Genomic DNA, 24613 nt, shown 5'->3' with positions numbered 1-24613 from the left:
TATTTTTTTCCTTCTCAAATTACAGGGTGAATTCTATCCTATTATGATCACAAACCCCTAAGGGTTCCTTTCACTTAAGCTCTCGAATCAGTTTATGTTCACCAAACAACACCTAATCCAGAATATATGATCCCCTCGTGGGCTTAACCACAAACTGCTATAAAAAGCTGTCTCATAGGCATTCTCTGGGATCCAGCAGCAACCTGACTTTTCCAACGTGCCTACAAATTGAAATCCCCCACGACTATTGACATTGGGATTGGCCTGTTGACACACATTTCTTATCTCCTATTATAATTTGTAGACATCTTTACTACTATTTGGAGATCTCTATATAAACTCCCATCTGTATATAACTTCCCAAAACAATTCTACAGTTTTCAATGTTATCTCACCTCTTTTAAATGATCTGATTCATTTTTACCAACAGTGCCACCCACCTTCACAGCTTACCTGCCTGTCCTTTCAATACAATGAGTATCCTTGGACATTAAGCTCCCATCAATAATCTTCTTTGAGCCACGTTTGGGGTGCCCACAATGTCATACAATCGAATCTATAACGGTGTTACAAGTTTATCTACCTTATTCCATATATATTGTGCATTCAAATATAGAATCTTCATTCATCACCCTTTCTGATTTTATCTCCCCTTTACATTGCAGTTCATCACTGCAATTTTACCCAATCAGCCTTTCCCAGCTAGCAGTCTCATTACACACTACCTGTTTGTAAACCAAGTACCCCATCATCAGCCCCATCACAATGGTTCCAATCATCCAGAAAATTAGTTTAAACCCTCCTGAACAGCTCTAGCAAACCTGCTTATAAGACCACAAGATATAGGAGCAGAAGGCGGCCATTTAGCCCATCAAGTCTGCTCCGCCATCCCCAATCCCCAGCCTTCTCCCCATACCCTTTGATGCCCTGGTTAATCAAGAACCTATTTATTTCTGCCTTAAATGCACCCAATGGCTTGGCCTCCACAGCCCCTTGTGGCAACAGATTTCACATCCTCTGACTAAAGTAATTTCTTCACATCTCTGTTCTAAATGGACATCCTTCAATCCTGAAGTCGTGCCCTCTTGTTCTGGACTCCCCTACCATGGAAAATAACTTTGCCATATCTAATCTGTTCAGGCCTTGTAACATTTGGAATGTTTCTATGAGATTCCCCCTTCATTCTCCTTAACTCCAGGGAATACAGCCCAAGAGCTGCCAGAGCTTCCTCATACAGTAACCCTTTCATTCCTGGAATCATTCTCATGAATCTTTTCTGAACCCTCTCCAATGTCAGTATATTCTTTCTAAAATTAGGAGCCCAAAACTGCACACAATACTCCAAGTGTGGTCTCACAAGTGCCTTATAGAACCTCAACATCACATCCCTGCTCTTATATTCTATACCTCTAGAAATGAATGCCAACATTGCATTCGCCTTCTTCACCACCAACTCAACCTGGAGGTTAACGTTTAGGGTATCCTGCATAAGGACTCCCCAGTCCCTTTGCATCTCTGTATTTTGAATTCTCTCCCCATCTAAATAATAGTCTGCCCATTTATTTCTTCCACCAAAGAGCATGACCATACACTTTCCAACATTGTATTTCATTTGCCACTTCTTTGCCCATTCCTCTAAATTATATCTACGGTAAGTCTTTCTGCAGGCTCTGTTTCCTCAACACTACCCACTCTTCCACCTAACTTGGTATCATTGGCAAATTTAGCCACAAATCCCATGCTTAATCCCATGCTCCAATTCATTGACATACATCATAAAAAGCAGCGGTCCCAACACCGACCCCAGTGGAACTCCACTGGTAACTGGCAGCCAGCCAGAATAGGATCCCTTTATTCTTACTCTGTTTTCTGCCTATCAATGTTCCACCCGTGCTAGTAACTCCCCTGTAATTCCATGGGATCTTATCTTGCTAAGCAGCCTCATGTGTGGCACCTTGTCAAAGGCCTTCTGAAAATCCAAGTACACCACGTCTACTGCATCTTCTTTGTCTACCCTGCTTGTAATTTCCTCAAAAAATTGTGGTAGGTTAGTCAGGCAGGATTTTCCTTTCAGGAAACCATGCTGGCTTTGGCCCATCTTGTCCCTGTGCCTCCAGGTACTCTGTGATCTCATCCCTAACAATCGATTCCAACAACTTCCTAACCACTGGTAACAGGCCTATAGTTTCCTTTCTGCTGCCTCCCACCCTTCTTAAATAGCGGAGTAACATTTGCAATTTTCCCGTCATCTGGTACAATGCCAGAATCTATTGATTTGTGAAAGATCATTGTGAATTCCTCCGCAAACTCTCCAGCTACTTCCTTCAGACCCCGAGGGCAGATTCTATCAGGTCCAGGAGATTTATCCACTCTCAGACCATTAAGCTTTCTGAGCACCTTCTCAGTTGTAATTCTCACTGTACATACTTCACTTCCCTGATACTCTTGAATGTCTGGTATACTGCAGATGTCTTCCACTGTGAAGACAGATGCAAAATACGCATTCAGTTCCTCTGCCATCTCTGCATATCTCATTTCAATATCTCCAGCATCATTTTCTATTGGTCCTATATCTACCCCAACTCTCTTTTACCCTTTATATACTGAAAATGCTTTTAGTATCTTCTTTGATATTCGTCGCCAGCTTCCTTTCATAATTCATCTTTTCCATCCTAATGCCCTTCTTAGTTTCCTTTTGCAAGTATTTAAAAGCTTCCCAATCCTCTATCTTCCCACTAGCTTTGGCTTCCTTGTATACCCTCTCTTTTGCTATAATTTTGGCACTGACTTCACTTGTCAGCCATAGTAGTGCCCTCCTTCCCTTTGAAAATTCCTTCTTATTTGGAATATATCTGTCTTGCATTTCCCTCATTTTTTTTGCAGAAACTCCAGCCATTTCTGCTCTGCTGTCTTTCCTGCTAGTGTCCCTTTCCAGTCAACTTTGGCCAGTTCCTTTTTCATGCCATTGTAATTTCCTTTATTCCACTGAAGTACCGACACATTGGATTTTAGTTTCTCCTTCTCAAATTTCAAAGTAAACTCGATCATATTGTGATCACTGTACACTAAGGGTTCCTTAACCTTAAGCTCTCTTATCACCTCCGGATCATTGCACAACACCCAATCCACCACAGCTGAACCCCTAGTGGGCACAACAAACTGTTCTAAAAAGTCATCCCTTAGGCATTCTACAAATTCTCTCTCTTGAAGTCCAGTACTAGCCATGTTTTCCCAATCCACTTTCATGACAAAAGCCCCAATGATGATCATGACATTGCCCTTCTGACACACCTTTTCTATCTCCTTCTGTAGTTTGTAATTCACATCCTGGCTGCTCTTTGGAAGTCTATATACAACTGCCATTAAGGTCCTTTTACACTAGTCATTTCTTATACACAGGGCTACACCACCCCCTCTACCTACTTGCCTAACTTTCTGATACACCATAAATCCTTGGACGTTCAGCTCCCAATGGTAGCCATCCTTTAGCCAAGTTTTAAAGATGGCTGCAATGTCATACTTGCCAAACTGTAGCTAAATTTCAAGATCATCTATTTTATTTCTTATGCTGCGTGCATACAAACATAACATTTTCAGTCCATTCAAATAACATTTTGCTTGCAAGGATATTGCCCCCCCCCCCCCCAGGTTCACGTGAAATCCACCCCTTTTTTAGAGGTCATGCCTTCCCGAGAAGATAACTCAATAATCCAAAAATCTGAACCCCTGCCCCTGACATCATTTCCTCGGCCACACATTCATCTGCCAAATCATCCTTTTCTTACCTTCACTGATGCAAGGCTTACTACCCTGGATGTCCTGCTTTTCAGCTTTCTAACTCCCTAAAATTTCTCAGGACCTCCTCACCTTTCCGACTTGTCATTTGATGCCAATATGTACCAAGACTTCTGGCTGCACACCCTCCTACTTCATAATGCCATGGATCCGATCTGAGACATACCTGATCCTGGCACCTGGGAGGCAACATAGTACCCGGGAGTCTCTGTCGTGTCCACAAAACTTTGCCTCTATTCATCAAAAAAGTCTTCTAACACTACTGCAGTCCTCTTCTCTTTTGAGCCACAGTAACAGAGGCCTAACACTACAGCTCCCATGGTAGGTCATTTGCTCAACAGTATCCAAGGTGGTATACTTATTATTGAAGTGCATGGCCATAGGGGTGCTCTGCACTGCCTTCCTTCTCTTGACAGTCACCCAATTACCTGCCTCCTGCAACCTAGGGATAACTACCTCCCTGTAGCTCCTATCTGCCACTTGCTCAGTATCCCATATGAGCGAAAGGTCATTGAGCTGTAACTGGAGTTCCTCCACACATTCTCTAAGGAGCTTCAGCTTAGTGCACCTGGTGCAGATGTGGTTATCTGGGAGCCTGAAAGTCTCCCAGAATTCCCAGATCTCACACCCAGAACAAAACGCTGCCCCTGGAGCCACTGCACTAAATGTGCCCTAACAAATGAGGAATGAAAAATAAAGAGCAAGAAGAAACTTACCAGATACTTACCTCACCCAAGCCTGATCAGACAAATTCACTCCAACACCATCCCCTGCTTTACACTTATTCGTCTTCTATGAATTCTATTCACTGATTGGGCGCAATCCGATTTCAAAAACTGCTGCCTTTTAAAAACTTCAGCCTTGGACCCAAATGGAGTCACAGCTTCTCCTCATTCTCCCGCTCACAGATTAGGAGCCATCCAATTCCATATTTTCTATATGTTAATGCACTGGAGTACGAGACTGCAAAGGAATGAGTTTGCTGGAATTTGGATGGTTTAGACTTGGCATTCAAGATATTCAGGTGACGTTTCACAATATTAAGGATAACACAGAATCAGGTTTATTAGCTTAGCAGGAGCAGTTTAATGCAAAACATAATATAGAAGGAAAAAAGGTAAAAATGAATAAGTCAATTACAGTATACGTGTATTGAATATATAAAAAAATCATGCAAAAACAGAAATAATATATATTAAAAAAGTGAGGCAGTGTTCATATGTTCAATGCCCATTTAGGAATCAGATGGCAGAGGGGAAGAAGCTGTTCATGAATCACTGAGCGTGTGCCTTCAGGGTTCTGTACCTCTTACCTGATGGTAACAACGGGAAAGGGGCATGCCCTGGGTGCTGGGAGTACTTAATAATGGATGTTACCTTTTTGAGACACCACTCCTTGAAGGTGTGTGTCCTGGGTACTTTGTTGGCTAGTACCCAAGATAGAGCTGAATAAATTTATGATTCTCTGCAGTTTCTTTTGGTCCTGTGCAGCAGTACCCCATACCAGACAGGATGCAGCTATTCAGAACGCTCTCCATAGTACATCTAAATAAGCTTTTGAGTGTTTTAGTTGATATACCAAATCTCTTCAAACTCCTAATGAAGTATAGTCCATCTTGTCTTCTTTATAGCTGCATTGATAGGTTGGGACCAGGTTATGTCGTGAGATCTTGACAGCCAGGAATTTGAAGCTGCTCACTCTCTCCACTTCTAATCCTTCTATGAGCTTTGGTTTGTGTTTCTTCATCCACAAACAGCTCTTTCATCTTACAGACGTTAAGTGCAAGTTTGTTGCTACGAGACCACTCCACTAGTTGGTATATCTCGCTCCTATTGGCCCTCTCAACTCCATCTGAGATTCTACCAACAAGGCCAAGAAAGATCTTAAGATCAAGAAAAAATTTCCACTGGTTAGAATGTTAAAAGTAAATGGAATTTTTAAAAAAATAAACTCAGATGTAAAGTTAAGAAATATATTCAAAAGTTGAAGAAATTTGAAACCCGTTTTCACAAATGTTAATTGATGCCAAGTCAATTGCCAATTTGAAAATGAGCAACACACACAAAACACTGGAGGAACTCAACAAGTCAGGCAGATACTCCCTGTAATGTTGGCAGTTTATTCCCCTCCACAGATGTTGCCTGACTTGCTAACTTCCTCCAGATTTTTTTTGGTGTTGCTCAAGATTCCCAGCATCTGCATAATCTCAGATTTTTGAAATCTGAGATTATTTTGATAACTAAAAAGTATCAAGGGGAGTGGGTAATAAAGATGTACATAATGACAGGCAGAGAATATCTCTCCTCCAATGAATATATTCCAGTTCTGAACAGACTTGTGGGGCCAGGTGGCCTGCTGCTGCACCTATTTTGCACATTTAATCAGAAATCACTATAGTTTTCCCATTACTGAGATCACAGAAGTGTCCACTAAGTTTGCAAAAAAAGGACATTCTGCAATTTTTGGAAATTAATTTCTACTGGAACGTGGTATTACATAACTATTAGTGGATGGTTAAAAATTTTATTTTTCATTTTCTTGAATAGATATACAAAATAGAGATTTAAAACAAGATGGGCCAAACATGAGAGAATGTGATGGGCTGAAGAGCCGGTTTCTATGTTGTATAATTCTGATAGTTGTTATTGATTGGTCTAAATCACAAGAAGCATGATAGCTGTAACTACCAATGTTAGATGAAGTTGAGACTGAATTTCTCTAACAGCCAGGGTAGGCTAGGAACTTTTCGCTACACATTTGTCGAGTCCTCTGGATTTTCAGATTCTAGAACATTATCATTATTTTCCCAGTGAGATGTCCAAAAACAAACACTTGCTAGTGGAGGCATCAAGCTTCAACTTACAGTATATTACTTTGTCCATTTTAAATATTGACTACAACTTGGTTTTGTAGGTTTAATTTTTCATCTGATAAACTAGATTTCCTATTTTATTTAGAGCTATAAATGTGATATTTGTATTATTTTACTGAATCTAGGGAAAGAGAATGCCAAGGCATCTGTGCATACCTCAAGGGTACAGGAAGTAATGTGTTTGGAAGCAGAGGATGTGGGCAAAGTCCTTAATGAGTATTCTGCATTGGAATTCTCCAAGGAGAACATAGAAGATAGTGAGATCAGTGCTGAGCATACTAATGTGCTAGGGCATTTTGAGGTAAAGAACAAGATGGTGATAGGTCTTTTGAAGAACATTAGGGTGAAAAACACCCTAGGGTTTGATGGTATATTTCCCAGATTAAAGAGAGAGCAAAGGTTGAGATTGCTGGGATTTTGGCCAAAATATATGTGTCCTCACCTGCTACAGGCAAAGTCCTGAAGGACTGGCAAATAGATAATGTTCTTTTGTTCAAGAAGCAAAATAGGCACAATCCCACAAATTATAGCGGAGCAGGTTTCAGGTCAGTGATAGGGAAGTTGTTAGAAGATTCATATTGACAGAATTTATGAGCATTTGGAACAGCATGGCATAAGGGACACATTTAGGGCAAAACACAACTTCTAAACTTGACTGAGTTTTTCAAGGAGGTGACAAAGGCTTTTCATGAAGGTAATGGTCTGAGTTGATCAGCCCCAAACTTTTCAAATGTCTAGGAGATGTGGTGGTAAGCATACATGTACACAAAGCAACTTAATCCTAATTTATGATCATAAAATACAAAGTACAGATAAACCACACAATATACAATGTAGTAAGTCACAAGGATTTCAGGGCTTACAATGCTTAGTCACCATTTGATTGTCACTGTCGTCGGGGAACTCCGAATTCCAACTCACTTGTGAATCCCCCCCTAGGTCCCAGGCACCGATTGCGATTTCCAGTCTGGGCAAAGTCCAAAGAGCCCAGGGAGAGGTGCCCCAAGTATATACGAGTTCCACAAGCGTGGAGAGACACACAGGCAGAAACTCTTTGATCATTTGTTCTCATGCCATTAACTCAGCCTGGTTTCTTTCAGTTAAACAACACACATGCTCATTAACAGTGTTGAGCATATCCTTATAAATCAATTAGACACTTTAAAGTTCTCTTCTTTTCCACCAGTCCACCAATGTTTTGGACATAACATTACTTTGATGAATCCAAAAAAAAGAATCAATCAAGCTAATTTTACAGTCACTACAAACTAATATATCAATGTAGCTATCAAAGTGACATACAGACATTTAGTCATTAACAGACATCCTCATGTTAGTGATGACAGACTAAAAAAGTCCAGCTGCAATCACAAACATTAGCCATTAACAAAACTACAGATTATCTTGCTCAGACACTCTATGTACTGCGACTCAGAAAAAGTTAACGGTCTGTTGTTCAGACATTCATTCAATGTTTTACAACATACTGTGGAATTTGTTGACATGGATATTCAACAAGGAGTCTCAAAGTAAACTCATCCAGAAGATTAAGATGCATGAGATTCATAGTGACTAGGCTTTTTGGATTCAAAATTAGCTTGTCTATAGATGACAGAGGTGGTAAACCGTTCTATTCTAAATGGAGGTTCACACCGTTCATGTTCTGTAGGGATCTGTACTGGGATCTCTGCTGTTTGTGATGCATATAAATGACTTGGATTAAAATATGGTTGGATTAGTAAATTTGTATGTGACACAAAGATTGGTGGCATTGTGATCTTGTAGAAGATTGCCAAAAGATATATTGCGATATATAAAAACAAGAAATTCTGCAGATGCCGGAAATCTAGACTAACACACTCAGTGCTGGAGGAACTCAATAGGTCAGATACACTAATGGACAGGAGACCCTTCATCAGGATTGGAAAGGAAAAGGGAAACCAGAATAAGGTGAGGGGAATGAGTACAAACGAGCAGTTGATAGATGAAGCCAGGTGAGTGGAAAGCTAGACATGGGGTAAATATTATCATAAGTTAAAAATATAGATGCTCAGGCTACTCAGACGGAATATGAGGTGCTTTTTCTCTAACCCGAGAGTGGTTTCATCATGGCAGTAGAGAAGGCCATAGACTGACATCAGAATGGGAATGGGGAGTGATTGTGGGACTGCTTTTTCAAGCAGCTATTGTCCATCCACAAAAGGCAGGATTTTCCTTTGGCTAACCATTCTTAGTTAACTCCTCATTCTTACTGACTTACAACCTGATGACATGAACATCGATTTTTCTATTTCCCCTCGCTACCCCTTTTTTCCCCATTCTGGCTCCCCTCTTACTCCTTCTGTTTTCCTTGCCTATCACCTCCCTCTGGTTTCCCTCCTCCTTCTCATTCTCCTGTGGTCCACTCTCCCCTCCTATCAAATTCCTTCTTCTTCAGCACTTTATATTTTCCAGCTATGATTTCCAGGCTTCACACCATCCCCCCTCCCTCACCTACTTTCCTTCACTTATCACGTACCAGGCTGTGCTCCTTTCCCTCCTTCCTCTCTTAGGTTATGTCCACACTAGGCATTTTTAAAAATATCTCTGTCCACATTGAAATGGATATTTTGGCGAATCTCCTCCTACTGTGCATGCGCAGGACATATCTACCCAAAACAAGTGACATGTTTGGTGTTGAATCTCGCTGTGAAAGACGGTGCATGTTTGTTCAGTTACAGACTAGAAAAACTTAAACGACGGGCAGCTGTTGGTTCTCCCGCAGCAGGACTTAAAAGTAAAAATAAATACTGGAGCGTTATGGAGGCAACCGACAGGGAGTTCACGGACAGTATGACCGGCTGATAACGAATATTGAAAAACTGACTAACTCTGTTTCATTAGTAAAGCACCTTGTTAAATGTATAAAACATGTCTGCATCAGTATTATCTTGTATTTCCATACAATGTTACATTAGGCTGTTACATATCCATTGTCATATACTGTACTTGTATAAATAGGCAAACCACCTTCATACAAGTAAGGACAGAAAACAGAGCAAAGTGAGTATACTTATTTATTCACTAAGTTATAGGTCAATGTATTTGGTGAGTACATTTCTAACGCTTCTGGCTTCAGTCTCGTTGCCGCCTGTTCTGAAATTGTTAGGTTGTGTTCAAGAAAACAATGAAATGGCGTGCTGCCGTTTGACAGCGTTTTCAGATTTCTCCGGTTACCCCATCCACACTGATCTGCCCAAGTGGCGTTTTCAAAATTACACACCCTGGAGAGCGTTTCTGAAAAGCTCTGGTTTTGGGGGACGAAAATGCCGTTTTAGTGTGGACGGAGGGAAGAGAAAAAGCTTCGGTTACGGATTTATCTGGTGTAGTGTGGACTTAGCCTTAGTCTGTCTTCTTCCTCTTTCCTTTCCTATCCTGATGAAGGGTCTTGACATGAAATGCCAAATGTTTATTCCTCCCCAGAGATGCTGCCTGACCTGCTAGGTTTCTCCAGCATTTTGTATGCGGTGCCATATAGATCAGTTACAGATATAGGCAGAGAAGTGACAGATGGAGATGTGAAAATTTGTACTTTGCGAAAACAAACGCAAAGGAAAGTACACAGCTAGTGACAGGACCCCTACAGCACTGATGTACTGTGAGTCTTAGGCTCTAAGTACATAGCTTCCTTAAATTAGCTGTACAAGTCAATAATAGTGGTAAAGAAGGTATATTGGCATACCCACAATTATTATTCAGTGCCTTTGAGATCAAGAGTCAGGAAATCATGTAGCTACGTTAAAATACTGATTAGGTCACAACAGGAGTAATCACCTTTAATTATAGTGTTCCATTAAAGGAAGGATTTGGATGCTTTGGAAAGGATGCAGAAAATGCCTACTAGGATACTGCCTGGATGTGCTACAAGGAGCGAGTGGAAAAACTAAACTAATCCCTTCTATCTGCACGATTTTTATCCCACCATTTTATGCATATTCATGTGTCTATCCAAGAGCCCCTTAAATGCCTCCACCACCACACCTGGCAGTGTATTCAGTAAACTGTGTAAAAGAATACTTGTTCCACGCAGCTCTTTTAAACTCCCCATCCCATCTTAAATGCATGTTCCTTGATATTACATATTTTGATCCTGGGGAAAACACTCTGGCTGTCGAATATCTGTCTCATAATTTTATAAACCTCTATCAGGAATCCTTTTAGCCTCCACTGCTTCAGACAACAACCAGACCAACATCATGGGCTGAAGGGCCTGTTTCGTTACTGTGCTATGTTTCATGTACTAGGTAAAATAAAATAACTATCAAATCTAAAGCTCAAAAGGAGCCAACTCAGTATAGCCTAATTCTCTGGGGTAACTCCTTTCCTAAATTGTTGCTTCTCTCCATTCAGCTACTTCCTTATCCATTCCATGGATTAACCTAAAATTCCAAAGGCTGCGAATTAGTAAAGTGTAGGTTATTCTGCTTACACAAAGGGGTAATACGATGGGGCAAAATTTTCAGGGGATTGTAATAATGTACAGGGTATCAGAGGCAATTTTTTTTCCCTACACAGAGTGGTGGGTGCATGGAACGCCCCACCAGCATGGTGATAGAGGCAAATACATTAGTTATCTAAGGCAGTTCTGGATAGGGACATGGAGGATAGAAAAACGGAGGGCTAATTTATGAGGGAAGGATTAGATTGATCTTGATGTAAATTAAAAGGTTACCACAACATCCTGGGCAAAGTTCTAAGGACAGTATCTGTCAATATTGTAATCTCTTCCTATGGAATTCAAGGCCTTCTCAAATAAGTGTTGTTTATTCCAGACACTTCAACTAATTTTGCATATTTAGATTTTAATCTCCTTTTTAACATTGTGATTATATTTTGGAGATGGTCACATTCTTTGTAGTGAGTTCTCTTATACTATAGTTAAATTAATCAAAATAAAATTACTTTATTTCCAGATCCTTAATGAACATGACATACACATGAAGAGGATTGTGCAAGCAGTTCAGTGAAAGTGAGCTTAACTCAGCGACATACACAAAAAAGAAAATTCATTACCAAAGATAACTGGGTAATAGTTTCTATCGTAAGTTTGACATTATTTCAGCTGATTGATTGATTTCTAGATATCCAGCTGAATAAACCTACAGCAAGACCAAAGTTTGGTTTAAGTCATTGGCGGGCTGGAATTTTTGAGGTCTTATCCATTGGTAAAACCCGTAACATTTAAGAATTCATAACAAACTAAAAAAACAAATTAGAACTATATTTTGTGACATTGAGAAAAATGAGGAGTGATCTTGTTGGTACACAAAACCCCAAGTGGCACAGTGGGATAAATGTTGCAATATTTCCATTGGTAGATTTTTAAATAAAGTAACAGAATAATAAGGAAAAGGTTATTTAAAAATTAGTGTACAGTAACTTCTCCATGCAGAGGGTTGAATCTCTGACAATGTCTAAGTGAGAGGTTTGTGGAAGTTAAATCATTAGGTATTAAAGAGAATTATATATGTTTTGGATGATTAAGGAGTAAGGGTTATGTATAACTATCACCAGTTGTTGTCTGGGACAGATTGACAACGCAGAGCAAGAGCTTGCCTTTTCAAAAGCAGACTTGTAAGACCAACTGGCCTTCTAGTGGTGCTATTTTCTTGTGTAATTAATCAGGAATGGCCAGGCATTTTCTCTTAAGATTGCAGAAGTGGTCACAACGTCTACTGAAATGGACAACTTGCAATTTTAGGAAATTTAGCTTATGTTCTTTAGCAGAATATTTGTGAAACTTTGTCACAAAAGTGATGTTAGCATTCAAAATCTGCATAAAGCAATATACAACATCCGTAATACTTTGGTTGCTCCTCAAAAACGAAGGTTGTTGCACATCTCTATTGTGATAGTTAATACCCATCATCTCCAGAATAATACACTAATTCTGAACAAAGTGTCAGTTTTAATTGCACATAGTGGTGAGTACAATGGTCGGTTTCAATTTAGAGAAGCATAAGGCAGTATTTTCCTTGAATTCTCCCTAAAAGCCTGAGCAAAAAGGGCGTACATCGGAGAATGTTCCCAATTGGTTGGATATACTTCCTCTGGGTGGGGCTGAAGATTTTCAAGTTACTTTATCCTTAAACTAAATAGAGAAAATAAGCATTGACGATTACGTGTTTTTCCTAGTCGAAATCAAATCACATTTATTTTTATTAAATTTAACATCGCATCACTCAATTTAACTTGTTAACCCTGTCGCGCGCCAGCTTCCCATACAATTGGCGTGAAACGACACGTCACAAGTCTTCGCGCGCGCACACAAAAAAAATCTGACGTTTTATTAAAGTGTAAATACGAATCATTGCATGCGGTGAGGGGCTGGGCTGGGATTTGACCTTTTCCTGGTAAAATAAAGGGGACGCTTGTTGGCTAAGCTGACAGTCAGTGATACCTTCTGAGTGCGATGTCGGAACAACCATACCTGTCACTCAAAGGGGGGAAAAAAATACACAAGACGCCTCCATCCAGTAGTTTTCCACCTGACAGGCAGAAGCAAAACACGTGGCCATTAAAGAAAAAGAGGCGGGGATGACGATAATGTTTGGGGAAAAAAAAGTAATTTGCACCGTGATCACCTCCTCGGTTGCTAGTGCGCCGCACGTGACGGGGGCGCGTCTGACTGACTGCCTGGGTCGCCGATGCGAGTTCAAGAGCCGAGCAGCTGCGGGGGGACAGGCTGTCGGGGTTCACGTATAAACTGCCTTCGGAGACCACGACAGCGCCACGGGAATCAGTGGGAACTGGGCAGTCCCTTATGTCCCGTAAATCCAGCAGTAACGAGTACATCCTGAACGATCTGGGAGGGTTGAGGAAGGTCGAGCGAGAGGAGGGGCAGAGGGAGGAAGTGGTCGGCGAGCGCAGGCTGTTTAAAGCGCTCGGCGACAGCAGCGGCAACAACAGCAGGAGGCAGTTCGCGGCCATGGCAACTGGCGCCGGGGCTGAGTACGAGCGGGCGGCGCGCCACCAGTTCCAAGACAGCGGCACCCCGAAATTCGTCTACACCCTGTCCGCCTTCGCCGCGCTGGGCGGCTTCTTATTCGGCTACGACACCGGCGTAGTATCGGGAGCCCTACTGCTGCTCAAGAAGGAGTTCGCTCTGAACGAGCTGTGGCAGGAGCTGGTGGTCTCCGCTACCGTGGGGGCGGCTGCCATCTCGGCGCTGAGCGGCGGTTTCTTCAACGACCGTTTCGGCCGCAAACCCTGCATCCTCTTTTCGAGTTTTCTCTTCATGGTGGGGGCCGTGGTGATGATGGTGGCCAACGACCGGTACACCCTGTTGGCTGGACGTGTCGTGGTGGGGCTGGGCATCGGTAAGCGCCGCGCGCAATCCAACCGTTGAGCCGGCGGAATGTGGGAGGGTTTCAGACGCGAACACTTACCACAGAAAAGTCGGACTGAGAAACACCTCTCCCCTCAGAAGGTGAGGGCTGTATCGTGGGTGATCTCGACGACCCCATACATTTTCCCTATCAACCGGCCGGGTACATACTGGGCGGGGCCTCGGTCTGTTTAAAAGGGCCGCGTCACGCAACGTCTAACGCCATGACGTTACAGCGCCCTTTTAACCCATTAACATACAATTCCCTGGTGGTCGCCTGTTAAAAAGATCTTCATAACGAATGTAGAACACGACTCGGGGGTGAATATTGATTTTAATGGAGATTGTGTTTTTCCCCTAGTAGTTCAAACAAACAAGACCACCCCTTGCGTGCTTGAATAATTCTGATTTTAGTTCAGCTGCGTTTCTTTTCACCTCCTGATCGTTGAGTACATTTTAGCATGTTAATGTCGAATAAATTGTTCCTAATGGCCATATGTACCGAGGCACAGTGAGCAACTTTGATTTGGATGCTATCCAAACAGATCAATTCATCAGTGGATTGAAGTGATAGAAGAGGAAAACAATAACAGAATATATTACAGTTGCAGGAGTGTGTGTAGTGTGGGTGAGTAGACAATAACGTGCAAGACGAGATATATTGTGAGGTCAAGAGTACATCTTATTGAGCTAAGTAAATGTTCAGTGGTCTGATAACAGCAGGAGAGAAGCTGTCCTTGATACTACTGCTGTCATTGATACTATGTGCTCTCAGGCTTTTGTTCCTTCAGCTTGATAGAGGGAGGCAAAGATGGAATGATTGGATTGGTTCAACTATGACATGGGCTACTTTACTGAGGTAGTAAGAAGTGTAGACAGTGTCCACGGAGGTGAGGCTTCTGTGATGTGTTGAGCTGTGTCCACAATCCACTGCTGTTCCTCGTTTCAGCTGCCATACCAAACTGATTTGCATACAGGAAGGATGATTTTATTATATGGCATCTGTAAACACTGGTGATGTTCAAGGGGAGCAAACCAAATGTTTTCAGCCTTCTGCAGAAGTGGAAGTGCTGCATTTTTTGGCCATGGTGTTTATTTACATGGTTGGATCAGGATAGGCAATTGTTTCTGTTCACTGCTGGGAACCTGAAACTTTCAATTCCTCTTGATTTTGGTACTGTTGATGTAAACAGGAGCAAGTACAGCTCATTTTCCTTCCCCATCCACCCCCCCCCCCCCCCCAACACTGCACCAAAGTAAATGGCTGGCTCAATTCAACACGTACAAACAGGCTGGATGAACTCAGCAGGTTGGGCAGCGTCCGTTGAAAGCAGTCAATGTTTTGGGCCGAGACCCTTCGTCAGGACTGGTTGGCTGGCTGGCTCTTTTTGTTTGCTGATATTGAGAGAAATGTTGGCGTGACACCATGTTACTAAGCTATCTTCTTTCAAAGTGCCGCCCTGTCGTTATTTGACACCCATTATGGTGGTGTTACCTGCAAATTTGTAGATGGAATTGGAGCAGAATATGGCCACACAGTCATTAGTGTATATGGAATAAAGTTGTGGGCTGGGGATTCAACCTGGAGTACCACCATTGATTATTATTGTCTATTGATCATGAAGGTAAGGATCCAGTTGCAAAAGGGAGATGTTGAGTCCTAGATCTCAGAGTTTGAGTTTGCTTGGAATTGATAATAAAGCTGGATAAGTAGTCATTAAACTGTAGTCTAAAATGGGTGTCCTTAATGGCCAGATATTCCAGAGATGATTGTAGTGCTTGGGAGATGGCTCTGCCATGGACCTGTTTTGGTGCTTTTGGTGGGAATGCTGTCTGGCTACACTTTGTAGACTGCTTAGCATGTAATTCCTGCTGCAACTGATGGCTGGTCTAGGACTCTATTTTGGAGAGGTATCGTTTTGATATCCTTTATAGTTTTTAGAGTTTTATAGTTAGATTTTAGAAGGTTGGATCCTTATTTGTTATATCGGTCAAGGTAACCCAATTTGAATGCTGCTAACCTGGACTTCACGAGGGAGTGGATATCCTGCTTCATCCATGGCTTCTGGTTTGGCAACAGTCAGTTTCACCTCTTTGATGCATACTCCTCTGTACAGTTGCTGATGCATACCTCATACTTCTGCTGAGTCTCTGAACATGGACCAGTCTACTGACACAAAGCAGTCACGTAGACACTCATCTATTGGATCATTGCATTTTGGTTTCTGTTTATATGCAAGGAGGAGGTGCACAGCCTAGTGCTCTGATTTACCAGTGTGGGCAGGGGATGGAGCAGTAGGCATCTTTGTTTGTGTAGTAATGGCCAGAGATGTTCGGGGTCCCTATTGGGACAGGATACATGTTGGTCATATTGAAGTTGACCTGGTTGTAGTCAATGGCAATAATGAAGACAGCATCAGCATATGCTGTTGATCGTTGCCTGGGGTGGAATGTTGACTGACTTCAAGGTAGCTGAAGTGAGCTCCCATGGCAGGTGGTGTGTGTGGCACTGAGTACAAGTGCGAGCTGAAGTGCCCTCCATGGAGTTGCAATTCCTAAAGATTAACTGTATTCTGGAAGAAAGGGTCACTTGATTCTGGCCCACTACTGCCACAAATGTTCATCATTTCTGGTGTCTAGTAATTGCAGTGCTATGTGATAGATAATATGCACATTATTAACCACCCAGATACCTTCCTTTTCATTTAGAGCTCACCAGCTAGAAGGACAAGGACAGCAGAGACACAATGTATCAAATTACAATGGGAAAATGTTTTGCATGCAATCTTTACAGATCATTTCACCACATTAGTACATTGAGGGAGTACCAGGGAAAGGCAACTGAAGAATAAAGTGTTACGGTTACAGAGAAAATGCAGGCAGACAACAAGGCCATGAGGAGGTACTGTAGATCTTTTTTATGAGGTCTGTTCAGTATACCTAAAATAGATGGATAGAAGCTTTACTTTCAGGTTTTTCATATCTTCTGCCTGATAGGAGGGGAGAGAAAAGAGAATGAGAGAACATGGCTTTATGCAGACTCAAACAACGTCATGAACCAAATTAACTATCATCACTTGAGACGTAGCTTCTGTCTTGGTAAATTCTTGTACTGTAGTGTAGTGGGAGAACCTTCACCATCGGGTGTACAATATTTCAACACAATTGGATGTTGCCTTTTCCACCTCAGCACTGTGGAGGAACTAAATGCTACTGTTACTGTTGATATTGACATCATAGGATAACCAAACTGAATAATTGTGATTATTGTGTAACATGTATATGACTTTTGCTGGTAGTGTAATGGAATCCACACCAGACTTCGAGGAGAGTGGTCTGGGGTTTGAATCTGGCTGGCTTCTTGCACGCTTTCCATCCGTGCTGGGTTGAGCATTGAGCAAGTAACTCAGCATTATAAAAACAGGCAAAATGCTACAGAAACACCAAGATTGCCACCTGATGTGCCAGTGAGGCTTGGGAGGATATTATTATTATGCATATGACAGGGCATTTAATGATAGTATCATTTAATCCCAATGCCTTGTGAAGCTAACACCATTAACATACTCAATTTGATAACGAGCAAGGTGTGTTATCACTATTTGGGCCTCTGTTACAAGCAAAGGTGTGGCAGAATGGATCCTCAACACTCGGGGGACCCCCCCCCCCCCCCGGAGTGTCGAGGATGATGTATATAAAATCATGAGGTAGATAACCAGTCTTTTCTCAGAGCAAGAAGCCTATAGCTATGACATTGATTTTTAGGCAATAAGGGAAAGATTTCAAACAGACTATGAACAACATTTTTACACAAAAAGCTGTGTTTATTCCAACAAGCTGCCAGAGGAAACTGTAGAGACAGGTACGACTACAATTACGGTATATATGACAGATATGTCGATGCTAAAGGTTTATAGTGATATGGGACTAGCTTGGAAAGAAATCTTCATTGGCGTAGATAAATTGGGCCAAAGTGTCTATTTCTGTGCTGTTTAACTCTATGATTCTGTGACTGTGAAACTGCTCACATGAAAATAACAGCAAGAATATTAGTTGTACTGATGAGACACCGTGTCAGTGACTTCTTTTGAAACTTTATTTCTTAAATTGTGATAGTGAAATAATAGTTTAGCGAATGCTCCCAGTCCAATTATCCTTTAATTTGGAATTGTTGTGTTTTGTAGCTGCAATCGAGAAATCCCCTTTCTCAGGAATTCAAACTTGCATGTTTGTATTTCTTTTTGTCCAATTATTCATCATTATTAATCAATGTTTATTTACTGATTTAAATCATATTTGTAGATGTAAATATCCAAATCAAATACTTATTGCAGTATTGTGAATATAGGGTGCAGTTGAAATTTTGGAATCATTGACTTTGTGGCGATTTGACATTAGTCTGCCACTTGAGATCATGGCTGATCACAGTTTGTAGATGGCAAAGCTATTGATCTCAGATTTAAACACTTTCAAATTCCACTAAAAGTAGCTCAGAGTTGCCAATTTAACATTCCCTGCATATTGGAGTGTTTCCTAACTTCATCCCTAAAAGGTCTAGTTCAAAATTTATTTTTAGACAGCTACAATCTCTACGTACTACAGAAAGACTGTGCATCTGGTGATCGGGTTGTGTGTAATTTACCGTAGTTAAGTATGTTATTATTCTGGCATGCTTCATTCCATCCAAGGCTAGTATATCTTTGATAGTGTTGTGTCCAGTACTCTCTGAATTACTTCAGGGGTGGTTAAACCTAGGATTTGTAACCCTGCAGTTAGACTTGTAACTCCCCTTTACTTTTTTTGAACTCTGCTATTTAGATTTTTATTCTATCTGGCTAGGACAGTTTAATATCATGGTATGTGGACTCAAAGGGCTTTTTTTTTGGACCCTTTTACTATTTGGAAATCTTCTGTTGTATGCTTTCAGTTTGAAAGGGAAGCACCCCACATTTGCTGTCTGCATGTTTTCTGGATCATCACTACTTTCATCCTGACAGTTGGAGCCCTGTGTATTATCCTCTTTCTATTTCTCTTGTTGCTCAGCTTCGTAGCCAAATCAACTAATCAACCAGATGCTTAACCTCATTCTCCTGCTTTCTCTCTGATGTCTTTTTACATCCTTACTAATTAAGAACCTATCAACCCGTGCTTTAACTATACCCAATGACTTGGTCTCCACAGCCATCTATGGCAATGAATTCTACAGATTTGCTACCCTCTGGCTAAAGAAATTCCTCTTCATCTCTGTGGTAAAGGGATGTCCTACTCTAAGGCAGCGCCTTCTGGACCTAGACTCTACCACTAATTAGAACATCCTCTTCACACTCACTGGAAACCAGCACTGTATTCCTCATTTCCTCCCCCCCCCCCCCTCAATTTTCTGTTTTCTGCAGGGATTGCTCCGTACACAATTCCCTTCTCCATTCGTCCCTTCCCACTGTTCTCCCTTCTGTCACTTATCCTGGCAAGCGGAGCAAGTACTACACCTCTCTCACTGCCATTCAGGGCCCCAAACAGTTCTTCTAGGTGAGGTGACACTTCACCTGTGAGTCTGTTGGGCCATATACAGTTTCTGGTGCCCCCGGTGTGGCCTCCTGTATATCGGGGAGATCCAACGCAGATTGAGAGACTGCTTCGCCGAGCACAGACACTCTGTATGCCAGAAAAAGCAGAATCTACCAATGGCCACCATTTCAGTTCCACTTCCCATTCCATTATGTCTATCCATGGCCTCCTCCATGTCGTGAGGAGGCCACACTCAGGTTGGAGGAATAACACCTTGTATTCCGTCTGGGTAGCCTCCAACCTGATGGCATGACACTGATTTCTCAAATTTCCAGTAATGGCCGCTGCCCACCATTCGCCATCCCCTTTTCCATCTCTCACCTTATCTCCTTGCCTGCCCGTCACCTCCCTCTAGTGCTCCCTCCCACCATACTTTTCTTCCATGGCCTTCTGTCCTCTGCTATCAGACTCCCCTTTCTCTAGCCCTGTGTCTCTCTCACCAATCAACTTCCCAGCTCTTTACTTCATCTCTCTCCTTCAGGATTCACCTATCTCCTTGTGTTTCTCTTTCCCCTCTCCCCACTTTTTAAATCTACTCTTCAGCTTTTTAAATCCAGTCCTGCTGAAGGGTATCGGCCCAAAACATTGACTGTATTCTTTCTCATAGATGCTGCCTGGCCTACTGAGTTCCTCCAGCATTTTGTGTGTGTTGATCTGTAGACACGTTAGTTCACTACAATGTTCTTTCAGTGTCTCCTTAATTGCCTAGTGCAATTGGTCTTGATTGATATTATTTCTTCTGCAGCACTTCTGAATCCCTTTGAAAATTATCATTGGCCCAGCCCCTTCCTGCTTTGTTACTTAGAATGACATGTGGTTCCAAATTTATCACAATAGTATCTAGATATATTTTTCTTGACTCTTTGTTGCTTTTTGACTTTGTCGTGGTTTCTCGTGCCCCACAAACGACCAGGAGACTCAGAAGGTTCTTCAAGAAGGGTTAAACTTTAATTTGCAAATCAAAGCTGAGACAGTCATTGAGCTAGTCGCTGATTGCCCACCGATCCTTGGACATAGCATTTTTTATAGCAATCTCCTGGTTTAGTTGCATTAGCATATCCAATCGGTCTATAGTTGCGTATCACAAGTACATCCGCCACTATTGTTTCTACTCATTGACTTAATCATGTTCTAATCTACATCTCTTAGCTACCTCTCATTAACACACCATTGTCTTCTATATTCTTAAGATTTCATTCTCCTACTAAATTGGATACATGCATAGCAAATAGCAAGCTCAAAGCTGACTACATAGTTTTGGTTACACAGCAAACAATGCAACTTTTATACTCCAATAACATTTGGTATTGGATGAACCAGTGTTTCTTCTGTTAAACTTTGAAAATTGAAATCTCTGCCATAAATCAAGAAACTGCCACGGAGATATTTTTGTACTTGAACTGTTGGTTGATTCTCTCTGTCACCTTGCATTGCCAGCAAAATAAGAGATTAAATGACCTCTGCTCAGAATTCAGCCAACTGGCACCTTGCGAATATGATTTATTCTTCTTTCTTCTCTTTTCTGCAAACTGAATGTTCTTCACCATTTAAGAGTAGGTAAGCAGCACTAGTATCACTTTGACATGTGCTGTTGGCTGTCATGGAAGTTTGGTTGAATATGCTGTAATCATTTTGTAGGTATAAGTATTGACATTCTGAAAGTATTTCAATTTTGGAAAATGATGTAATATTTTCAGACATCCCACCTCTCCCGGATGTTCTGGGAGTCTCCCGCATATTGATAGCGGCTCTCTAATGCCCGCAAATTATATACAGTACCCGGAAATCGATTTTTTTTTTAGAGAGAGAGCACCATGGCAGAGTGTTCCAAAAATGGAAAATATAAAATGTACTTCACCCCAGACTATACTAAAGTGTACCCCTGCGTAATAGGGGTCAAAAATAATGACAGTGTTGCTCGCTGCACTGTTTGCAACAGTGACTTTTCTATTGTCCATGGTGGGTTAAATGACTGTTGAGTTTAATAGGTGTCATTTGTTCATTAGCATAGCTAACATCATTTAAGCTAGCTGCTAAGGAGCTACTCTATTGCAGACATCCCACCTCTCCCAGAAGTTCCAGGAGTCTCCCGCAAGTTGATGGTGCTACCTCCCTGAAATGAGTTTTTACAGGGTGGGATGTCTGTATTTTGGGGTTAATGTCTGTTATGTTGTAGGTATTATTTAACACTATGGGCTAAGTGTTAGTGCCATTAAACACATTTTGGTATCAATGAATTTGAATTGTGTGCTAGCTCTAGTTGAAACAGGCTTGCAATGCAGTTGTAATTTGACATTTTTTTAATAGATTGATAATGGTTAGGATTTTTTTTTCCACATATACACACTGACTTACTGACTTACAGGTTTTAATGTTTGAATTGTCCAAAGTAGTGCTGTTGGTTAGAAATATTTCACTTTGCAGTGAATGTCTGGTTTTATGTTGATAAGCCTGAGGGCCCACTACTAAGTGCAACCAAAGTACTTTTTGTTTTGATAGTGAAGCACCTGTTGATCATTTTGTTTGCTATTGTTTCTCAGTCAGTGGAAGGCAGTTTATTAAAAGTTGGTTTAAAAAAAGATGTACAGCCTTGTAATTCAGTGGAGACTTCAGAAGAAATTATTGTAAAGTCGAAGTATGAATGTTGTCGGTAGCTACTGTAACGAATGAAGATGTTATTTGCTCTCTTGAATCGTACTTTCTAACAGAGCTGGTTTGAATGCTTTATAGTTAAAATAATTAGCATTCTTGTGATTATCCAATACTATTTGGTGTATTGCTATGATATACAATATTTTGCCTTTCTCTTGAATATTTCCTAAGAGTCCCTAATTACTGAGAATTGCTGGAAAGCAAAATATCTTAATTTATAATAACAAGTGCATGAATAAATTTTTTTCAAGGTGTACTTTATAGTATTAATACGAGCTGGGACACTTGTGACAGTGAAATCCCTACTCTTCAAAGAACTCCTGGGAAAGCATTTGTCTACAGTCTAGTATGAAGTTGAAACTGATGATCTAATTTACATTTGCTATGTTCTCAACAGCAATTCAGTGCTCTGTAATCATTTGTGACTGGATTACACGGATGTCCCTTAGCTGCTTTTGTGTAATTTGTTTCATCTTTTTATATATTTGATGTTTGATTTGAATATGCATTAATCTACAAATAGAATTGTGCCCAGTTGCAGAGTTAATGTAATATGTAAAGGAACAATTTGTTTTGGGAACAGGTTTATACTGGGTGAGGCCCTTCATTGTTTGGGGTTGACCATGTATGTTGCATCTCAGCTGTATGTGCACACTAGGGCAATACAATATGGAGAGCAGGCTGTTGCCCATGCAGCGGGTTCCCCTCTCCATGCAGCTGATGAATCCATAGGAACGGCAGAGACCGATATATTTTGGTACCAATGGTGCCATAGGAGTTGCATTTAACTCAGCATAGGACTGGATTTTTCCTTGGAGTTTACTCCTCCAGCCTTCTCCATGAGTGGGTGTAGCTGCAAAGCAACAGAGGTTTGAGATCAATGTTTTCCAGATGAGTTGCCAACCTTGACTAAATGAGTCCCATCTGCCTGGAGCGACTGATTCTGAGGTGCCAGTAACCCGCTTTTGTCCCATCTCCAGTTAGGAGGTTTACAGTAGGTGCAGGAAAACAGATTCAGATGAAGCAAATAAAGTAGGTCAAGATGAGATTTTTAAAGGCAGAATGAAATAAGCAGGTATTTACAGTTGGATTTCAGTCTACAGTTAAGTCAACTGAATGCATTGTCGCCAGTGGTAGGATGAATGGAATTGGGATTTTTGGAAATTTCAAAGTCTTGCTTCCCTTTTGTGGAGTTAGAAGTGAAGTAAGCTTAATGAGAGACATGGGTTTTGAGTATGATGTGGCAGAATTGTGGACAGGTTGTACTTTATATAGATGGGAGGCTCATGACCAATAATTGGGAATTGATCAAGTATCATGATGCCGTCCCCCAAAAATGTTGGGATGAAATAGGGACTTGTTATTCTACAATAACACCTGGATCCTGAGAGTAAATACATAAATCATTGTCTTGGAATTTCTTAATTCAATGCAGCTTTCTTCAGAACTATAATGAAAATATTCCGTGATAGAACAAATGAGCTCATACAAATGTTGTGTATAATGCATATTGAGTGAAAACAAACCTAGTACAATGCTTACATAGAGCTTTTTTTTTTGAAGGGGGCGGGAGAAGAAATTAGGCCACATCAAACCTTCCTGTACTTTTCTGGGGGGAAAAAACCGCACCACCTACTTGTAGATTTGTGCCTTTGGGTGGGGTCAGTTGCAGTTGCCACATTTATGTACTGTGCCAATGGGTGCTGCTTTGATAGTTTCATTGAAGAAATTAAAGGGGTTAAAGAGTAATTTTGATGTTGCTGACACGCCAGAGGATGCAGTGTTAATTATACACTGTTTTCTGAGCATGCTAGACATTGTTCTTGAAATTGCTAGACCAAGGCTTAAATAAAGAACCGCCTGATGAGACAATGCCCTAACGCAGGTTCTTGGAAGTAAATGGGAACTATCCATGCTAAGCAGGTTCTTAGATTAATGATTTGCTAAATGATCAATTACCATACAAGTACCTCATGATACTGTTGTTGGGCAAGTAAAGAAGAAATTGCACAATTGCTTAACAAGTGTACGCGACTACATGTGTATGAAAGAGCCATGCTTGTATAAGTAATTTGGAGATCCCGATGCAGACTCCAAGAGCATGTTGAAGGAAGGTTCTCTCTAGTTGTGAGCTACTAATTAAAAAAACTGTTGTGTTGTCTTCCGTAGTACTGTGTGTTCTTGCATTTGGTAACGGGTAATAATTAGAAGTAAGGTTTAACATCATTAGATGTGTTGCATGAGTTAGAGTGCAGGACAAACTTTGGAGAGGGCTGACTGCCCAAATGTAGACAACAAGGGGGACTATCTGTGTATCCCACATCCTACTCCTATTTTTTGTAGTCCATTGATTTTGTAGACCA

The 24613-nt window shown here is 41.2% G+C and overlaps 1 protein-coding gene and 1 long non-coding RNA gene across 5 annotated transcripts in view; one reads left to right on the top strand and one right to left on the bottom strand.

Moving 5' to 3' along the window:
- Positions 1 to 7437: 7437 nt before the first annotated feature.
- On the bottom strand, positions 7438 to 14211 carry LOC140738648 (uncharacterized). The gene is made up of 2 exons (XR_012101414.1): positions 14095 to 14211; positions 7438 to 12797 (listed from the first exon to the last, which is right to left on the bottom strand). It is a non-coding gene; the product is annotated as an uncharacterized lncRNA (long non-coding RNA).
- LOC140738647 (proton myo-inositol cotransporter-like) overlaps positions 13229 to 24613 on the top strand; it is a 209156-nt gene continuing 197771 nt past the window's right edge. For 2 of the 4 annotated variants that reach the window (XM_073066268.1, XM_073066267.1), the window contains exon 1: positions 13229 to 14025. In XM_073066268.1, coding sequence (XP_072922369.1) covers positions 13470 to 14025 — 556 coding nt within the window. In that variant the 5' untranslated portion in view covers positions 13229 to 13469. The remainder of the gene's footprint in view (positions 14026 to 24613) is intronic. The other 2 variants (XM_073066264.1, XM_073066265.1) reach the window with 1 other exon arrangement.

The sequence above is a fragment of the Hemitrygon akajei genome, chromosome 14 (genome assembly GCF_048418815.1).
Source record: "Hemitrygon akajei chromosome 14, sHemAka1.3, whole genome shotgun sequence".
NCBI lineage: Eukaryota > Metazoa > Chordata > Chondrichthyes > Myliobatiformes > Dasyatidae > Hemitrygon > Hemitrygon akajei.
This window is presented reverse-complemented; position numbering and strand designations above follow the sequence as displayed.